The following is an 8,572-nucleotide window of genomic DNA, read 5'->3' on the forward strand; positions in this document are numbered from 1 at the left end:
TTGTTGTTTTGTGGGTTGCCGTGATGGGTTGTTTTGTTGTTTTGTGGGTTGCCGTGAAAAATAAAGTCCTAATTAGAGAGAGAGGAATAATTGTTTTTATCCAATTGCTGCCAGTTAGAAGGCTAAGCTCCTCCAACTTGGTCTCCTAGCAACTCAAAAAAAATTTAATAAAAAACACTAAAAAATTAATACAATAAAATACTATAATAACAGAAAATAACTAAAAACAATACAACAAAATAATAAAATATAATAAATAAAAATATAACTGGGTTGTTGTGTGTCTTTCGGGCTGTGTGGCCATGTTCCAGAAGCATTCTCTCCTGACGTTTCGCCCACATCTATGGCAGGCAGGATGCCTGCCATAGATGTGGGCGAAACGTCAGGAGAGAATGCTTCTGGAACATGGCCACACAGCCCGAAAGACACACAACAACCCTGTGATCCTGGCCATGAAAGCCTTCGACAACACACAAAAATATAACTTACAATAAAATTAATTAAAAAATTGCAAATAACATCAAATAAAAATGACACAACAATTTTTAACCAATACCACCACCACTTTGCCACAGCAACGCGTGGCCGGGCACAGCTCGTATTATATATTACTATATTGTACTATTCCGCTGTACGGCAATATTATTATTATTATTATTATTGCATATGATATATAATAATAGAATTATGATATATTATGATATTGTACTGTGTTATTCCACGATGGTGTCTGCTCTTGCTGGGCCACTTTCTGAGCTTTCTGTCTCTCTGTCTTGCAGGGCGGGGGAACCTGAAGGGCAAGGGTGGTCGGGGTGGTCGGCAGAAGAACCGCTTTGGCCTCCCGGGCTCGGGCCAGTCCAACCTGCCCAACAGCCAGGCCAGCCAGGACGTGGCCTCGCAGCCCTTCTCCCAGGGGCCCCTGACCCAGGGCTACATCTCCATGAGCCAGCCCTCCCAGATGAGCCAGCCGGGGCTCTCCCAGCCAGAGCTCTCCCAGGTAAACGCCTTGGCACCCCCACCCCACCCCACCCCATTTTATTATCGTATTAAAATATTAGATATATCAATATAGTATTGTAATATATTATAATATTATTTTATTTTATTATTTTATATCATTTTATTTTATTCTGTTTTGTTGATATTGCCTACGTATGTTTTAATCATGTTTATTCATCATGTTTAACCATGTGAGCCACCCCGAATCCCTTCGGGGAGATAGAGGCGGGATAGAAAAATAAAGTATTATTATTATTATTATTATTATCAACACAACGACATTGTATGGCACAGCAAACAAGATAGATATGCTGGATTTCGTTTCGCAAAACCACAAGTCGAACACTTCCCAAGTGTCTAGGACTGTGTGATGTATTATTATTATTATTATTATTATTATTATTATTATTATTGTATGACACAGCAAACAAGATAGACATGCTGGATTTCGTATCACAAAATCACAAGTCGGACACTTCCCAAGTGTCTAGGACTGTGTGATGTATTATTATTATTATTATTATTATTATTATGATTTTATTATGACACAGCAAACAAGATAGATATGCTGGATTTCGTTTCGCAAAACCACAAGTCGAACACTTCCCAAGTGTCTAGGACTGTGTGATGTATTATTATTATTATTATTATTATTATTATTATGACACAGCAAACAAGATAGACATGCTGGATTTCGTATCACAAAATCACAAGTCGGACACTTCCCAAGTGTCTAGGACTGTGTGATGTATTATTATTATTATTATTATTATTATTATTATTATTATGATTTTATTATGACACAGCAAACAAGATAGATATGCTGGATTTCGTTTCACAAAATCACAAGTCAGACACTTCCCAAGTGTCTAGGACTGTGTGATGTATTATTATTATTATTATTATTATTATTATTTATTATTATTATTATTATTATGACACAGCAAACAAGATAGATATGCTGGATTTCGTTTCGCAAAACCACAAGTCGAACACTTCCCAAGTGACTAGGACTGTGTGATGTATTATTATTATTATTATTATTATTATTATTATGATTTTATTATGACACAGCAAACAAGATAGATATGCTGGATTTCGTTTCACAAAATCACAAGTCGGACACTTCCCAAGTGTCTAGGACTGTGTGATGTAAATTATTATTATTATTATTATTATTATTATTATTATTATTGTAAGACACAGCAAATATGATAGATATGCTGGATTTCGTTTCACAAAATCACAAGTCGAACACTTCCCAAGTGTCTAGGACTGTGTGATGTATTTTCTGATGATGTGTGCAGATCCCAGTAGGGTGGCCTTTTGCAGTTGGCAGATGGTGATTTTGTCAGTGTCTATTGTTTCCAAATGCCGGCTGAGATCTTTTGGCACGGCACCCAGTGTGCCCATCACCACCGGGACCACCTGTACTGGTTTCTGCCAGAGTCTTTGAAGTTCAATCCTGAGGTCCTGATAGCGGCTGAGTTTTTCCTGTTGTTTTTCATCAATGCGACTGTCACCTGGGATGGCAACATCAATGACCCAAACCTTGTTCTTTTCCACAACTGTGATGTCTGGTGTGTTGTGTTCCAGAACTTTGTCAGTCTGGATTCGGAAGTCCCACAGTATCTTTGCATGTTCATTTTCCAATACTTTTGCAGGTTTGTGATCCCACCAGTTTTTTGCTGCTGGGAGGTGGTACTTGAGGCATAAGTTCCAATGAATCATTTGGGCCACATAATAATAATAATAATAATAATAATTATTATTATTATTATTATTATTATTATTTGCATTTTATATTGTTGTATTTTGTTGTATATTCTTGGGCTTGGTCCCCATGTGAGCCTCCCCCGAGTCACTTTGGGGCGAAAAAGGTGGGATAGAAAAATAGTATTATTATTATTATTATTATTATTATTATTATTATTGTGCATTTTATATTGTTGTATTTTGTTGTATATTCTTGGGCTTGGTCCCCATGTGAGGCTCCCCGAGTCCCTTTGGGGAGATGGAGGTGAGAGAGAAAAATAGTATTATTATTATTATTATTATCTATTTTACATGGTTGTATTTTATTGTATATGGTTGGGCTTGGTCCCCATGTTAGCCGCCCCAAGTCTCTTCGGGAGATGTAGGCGGGATAGAAAAATAAAGTATTATTATTATTATTATTATTGTGCATTTTATATTGTTGTATTTTGTTGTATATTCTTGGGCTTGGTCCCCATGTGAGGCTCCCCGAGTCCCTTTGGGGAGATGGAGGTGAGAGAGAAAAATAGTATTATTATTATTATTATTATTATCTATTTTACATGGTTGTATTTTATTGTATATGGTTGGGCTTGGTCCCCATGTTAGCCGCCCCAAGTCTCTTCCGGAGATGTAGGCGGGATAGAAAAATAAAGTATTATTATTATTATTATTATTATTATTATTGTGCATTTTATATTGTTGTATTTTGTTATATATTCTTGGGCTTGGTCCCCATGTGAGCCTCCCCGAGTCCCTTTGGGGAGATGGAGGTGAGAGAGAAAAATAGTATTATTATTATTATTATTATTATTATTATTATTATTATTATTATCTATTTTACATGGTTGTATTTTATTGTATATGGTTGGGCTTGGTCCCCATGTTAGCCGCCCCAAGTCTCTTCAGGAGATGTAGGCGGGATAGAAAAATAAAGTATTATTATTATTATTATTATTATTATTGTGCATTTTATATTGTTGTATTTTGTTGTATATTCTTGGGCTTGGTCCCCATGTGAGCCTCCCCGAGTCCCTTTGGGGAGATGGAGGTGAGAGAGAAAAATAAAGTATTATTATTATTATTATTATTATTATTATTATTATCCATTTTATATTGTTTTTTATTGTATATTCTTGGGCTTGGTCCCCATGTGAGCCTCCCCAAGTCCCTTTGGGGAGAAAGAGGTGGGATAGAAAAAATAATAATAATTATTATTATTATTATTATGCGTTTTATATTGTCGCATTTTATTGTATATCGTTGGGCTTGGTCCCCATGTGAGCCGCCCCTAGTCCCTTGGGGGAGATAGAGGTGGGATAGAAAAATAAAGTATTATTATTATTATTATTATTGTTGTTAATATTAATGGTCCTGACATAGAGCACAAAGGGTGGATATAGTCTAAACACATCAACAAAAATACAACTCTATATATGTGTGTGTGCGTCGTGTATATATATGTTTGTAATATATGCACACACAGCTTAGGAACCTGGTCACAGTAATAATAATAATAATAATAATAATAATAATAATAATGTGTTCGACTTGTGCTTTTGTGATACGAAATCCAGCATATCTATCTTGTTTGCTGTGTCATATAATCATAATAATTGCTGCCAACACCCGTGCCCGTCTTCGGCTGTTGACTCCTATCTTAATTTTTCCCTGCCCGTCTTCAGGACAGCTACCTGGGTGACGAGTTCAAGTCCCAGATTGACGTGGCCCTGTCGCAGGACTCGACGTACCAGGGGGAGCGCGCGTATCAACACGGAGTGACCGGACTGTCACAGTATTAAAAGGTAAGGCCATGCATGGAGCACTCTCTCTAGTCCATTTTTTTATTATTTTTATTACATTATTATTATTATTATTATTAAAATATATTATTAAAATAATATAAAAATATTTTTTCTAGACCATAACGGGATTTTTGGTGACCGCCTCTCTTGTTTATAACTTTATTTTTTCTTCTACTTTATCTTGGCGAATCTCGCCTTTGCAAAACGGGATTTGATTTTTCTTTCTTTTTGGTGACCGCCTCTCTTGTTTATAACTTTATTTTTTACTTTATCTGGGCGAATCTCGCCTTTGCAAAACGGGATTTGATTTTTCTTTCTTTTTGGTGACCGCCTCTCTTGTTTATAACTTTATTTTTTACTTTATCTGGGCGAATCTCGCCTTTGCAAAACGGGATTTGATTTTCCTTTCTTTTTGGTGACCGCCTCTTTATAACTGTATTATTTTTTTTACTTTAATTTTATTTTTCTTCTTTTCCGCCTCTCTTCTTTATAACTTTTTTTAAACTTTTTACTTTATTTTTATTTTTCTTCTTTTACGCCTCTCTTCTTTATAACTTTTTAAAACTTTTTACTTTATTTTTATTTTTCTTCTTTTCCGCCTCTCTTCTTTATAACTTTTTTTACTTTTTACTTTATTTTTATTTTTCTTCTTTTCCGCTTCTCTTCTTTATAACTTTTTTTTACTTTTTACTTTATTTTTATTTTTTTCCGCCTCTCTTCTTTATAACTTTTTTTTTACTTTTTACTTTATTTTTATTTTTCTTCTTTTCCGCCTCTCTTCTTTATAACTTTTTAAAGACTTTTTACTTTATTTTTATTTTTCTTCTTTTCCGCCTCTCTTCTTTATAACTTTTTTTTACTTTTTACTTTATTTTTATTTTTCTTCTTTTACGCCTCTCTTCTTTATAACTATTTTTTTACTTTTTACTTTTCTTCTTTTCCACCTCTCTTCTTTATAACTTTCGTTTACTTTTTACTTTATTTTTCTTTTTCTTTTTTTCCGCCTCTCTTCTTTATAACTTTCGTTTACTTTTTACTTTCTTTTTCTTTTTTTCCGCCTCTCTTCTTTATAACTTTCGTTTACTTTTTACTTTATTTTTCTTTTTCTTTTTTTCCGCCTCTCTTCTTTATAACTTTTTAAAACTTTTTACTTTATTTTTCTTCTTTCCCTCCTTTTCAGGTCGAAGGAGAAGAGCTAAGCTTGCGTGGAGCTTAGTTCCACCGCGTTTTATTCTGGGTCATACAAAAAAAAAATTAAAATAAAATGGATACCTGTTTTCCACTGCTAAAACTGAAGCAACTCTTGTGAGAGCAACAAGAGAGAGAAAGGTAGAGAGAAAAGAGAGAGAGGAGAGCGACATCAACGGAGAGAGGAGCGAGAGGAGAGGGGAAGGAAGGAGCGCGTGCGAAGGAGAGAGAGAAGAAGAGGAAAGAACGAGAAGAATAATAATAAAAACACAACACAATAAAGAGCCCACTGCTAGCTCACTGAGACGAGAGGAGACTCATGACCGGAGACGGGAAGCTGAGCGCCGGAGGAGGAGGAGGAGGAGGAAGACGAGCGACCGGCTGGCGGCTGTCCGTCCGTCCGTCCGTCCGTCCCTCGGAGAGCGGACTCTCGCCATCAGAAACACCCCGAAGAGGCGAGAGAGAGAGAGAGAGAAAGGAGAGAAAAGAGAGAGAGAGAGAAGGACCTTCGAAGCAAGATTCACTTCACGTTCCGTTCTTCTCATTGTTGCGAGCAGGGCTTTACTTTTCAGAGCAGGGGCGGGAGAGGGAAGCGGGGGGAAAAACCCTCCATCTCAGAGTTGTTTGTGTACTTGTCTCTCCCTTTGTCTGTATTTTTATTTTCCCTTCCTACTTTTTATTTTTATTTTCTTTTTTTCCGCTCTCGACCGGCACCCAATTCTGAGACGGAGCGGTTTTGGGCAATTTATTATTTTTATTTTCATTTTTTGCCGAATCTCGCATTTGCGATTTTTATTTTTGGCGAATCTCGCATTTCCGATTTTCTTTTCTGGCGAATCTCGCGTTTGCGATTTTTTTTTTTCGCGTTTGCAAAATTTGATTATTTTTTTTTTTTTGGTGAATAGATGGAGTGGTTCTTTTTTTCTTTTTTGGTCCCCCTTTTTTTTTTTCAAGGTGAGAGAGAGAAGTGCTGGATATATATATATATATTTCTAGATCCTTTTTTTTTGTCTCTAGAATGGTATCTCGGGAGCGGAGCGGGTGCGGGACGGAAAAGAAAACCCTTGTTCTGAGTAAGAAAAAAATCTATAAATATATCTCTACGTATATATATATATATATATAAGAAAAAAGTGTGCTGCTTAACTTTGAGAACACTCTTTTTGGGGCGCGATTTTGTCCGATCGTTCGGCCTTTTCGGCCGCCGCCGCTTTCTCGGTTCTGATCGGCGACTTCTTTCTAGGCTCTGCTTTCGGGGTTTTTAATTTCCCTTTCCCCCGCTCCCTGCTGTTTGTTTTCTCCTTCCTTTTTCTGTAATGCTTCACAAAAAGGTAGATCAAGCCGGTCTTCGGCCCTGAGCTTCGCTGGGTTAGGGGGGTACGTTTTTCGCGGAAAGCGAGGCGGGCGAGAAACTATATCAGTTTCAAAGTCAGGTAGTTATTGTGAGGATATGGGGGTGATTTTATTTTATTTTTTGCGGGAAGGAGAAATTGAAACAGCCTGTCGACGGAAAAGAAGAAAACGCCAATGCGACATTCAAGTGACCAAAAAAAGTTTTTAATTTTTTTAACCCGCATCGTAAATCTGCATTTGTACAATCCGCATCGATAGCTTTCTTCAGCGAGAACACCGACAATGCCTCTGAACCTCGTCCTCGGCCCTTTTCGTGTTTTGTACGAAAATTGTCCGTGATATTTTCCTCGCGGAGGAACGCGAGGTTGACGTTTCGCGAATGTAAAACAAGACGACGACGGCGAAACCCTAGAGAAAAACGAAAAGACCCTTCCATCTGTCCCAGAAAGGCGGGATTCCGGATCCCGCTCGGAATAAAGTACATAGACTCTCCCGTCTGTCCCGGAATGACAGGATTTCGGATCCCGCTCGGAATAAAGTACGTAACACAAAAAACGGGAACGCGAGGTTAACTTTTCACGAATGTAAAACAAGACGACGACGACGAAGCCCGTCCCGCTCCCTCGAGCAAACGAAAAGACCCTTCCGTCTGTCCCGGAATAACGGGATTTCGGATCCAGCTCGGAATAAAGCACGTAAACCGAGACTTGTTTTACAGCGTGACGTCGGGGCCGTAGCGGGAAAAAAAAAGTCTCCAGGATTTGAACGTCTCCGGGAAACGGGAACGTCCCGCCGAAGGGCTGCCTCTTGATCCGGACCGTCGGAGGGTGACCCCCGTCCTCCGCCCGCCCCGCAGGTAGGCTGCTGCTGCTTAGGTTGATTTTATTTTATCTTTTTGGAGATAGGCTTTGAAGCGATAGCCGCCTTTCCTTCCCCCTTTCCCCGTGATTTGACCCACTGCCGATTAAATGTACCCCCTCCCCCCCCCCCCCCCCCCCCCCGGTTCCCTTCCCCGACCCCTCCCTCGAGTTAGCGACGCTTGCCTCCGCTTTGCGCCGGGTTGCTTCCCTTCTGTCGCGAGTTATTCTTTTTCTGTTTGGAAACGGGAAACGGCACCCGGTCGCCCCCCCCACCGCGCGGTGTCGGAGCTGGTTCTTACCCTCCCCCTTTGGTCCCGATTTTTGTTTTTTAAACCTGTTTGTCATCAACTTAATAAAGAGCTCTTGCATTCACCCTCGGGGAGGGGGTTTCTATGTCTCTTAAGGGCACTTAGTGGACTTATACGGGGGTTGTCCAATCCAGGATGTCCTTTTTCACTGGGTCTGGGTGGACAGACAGGTACGGAGACATCCGGGTGGGCAGACAGGTAGACCTGTAGATGTCTGGGTGGACAGGCAGGTAGGTATGTAGATGTCCGGGTGAGTGGACAGATAGGTACGTAGATGTCCGGGTAGGCGAATGGGTAGACCCGT

At 39.1% G+C, this 8,572-nt stretch overlaps 1 protein-coding gene across 1 annotated transcript in view; it reads left to right on the forward strand.

Annotated features, from left to right (window-relative positions):
- Window positions 1–8,333, forward strand: part of upf1 (UPF1 RNA helicase and ATPase) — a 66,849-nt gene extending 58,516 nt beyond the window's left edge. Inside the window, 3 exon segments of the mRNA XM_062959675.1 lie at window positions 780–997; window positions 4,440–4,559; window positions 5,740–8,333. Coding sequence (XP_062815745.1) covers window positions 780–997; window positions 4,440–4,556 — 335 coding nt within the window. The 3' untranslated portion in view covers window positions 4,557–4,559; window positions 5,740–8,333.
- The last annotated feature ends 239 nt before the right edge of the window (window positions 8,334–8,572 follow it).

The sequence above is a fragment of the Anolis carolinensis genome, unplaced genomic scaffold (assembly GCF_035594765.1).
Source record: "Anolis carolinensis isolate JA03-04 unplaced genomic scaffold, rAnoCar3.1.pri scaffold_7, whole genome shotgun sequence".
Classification (NCBI taxonomy): Eukaryota; Metazoa; Chordata; class Lepidosauria; order Squamata; family Dactyloidae; genus Anolis; species Anolis carolinensis.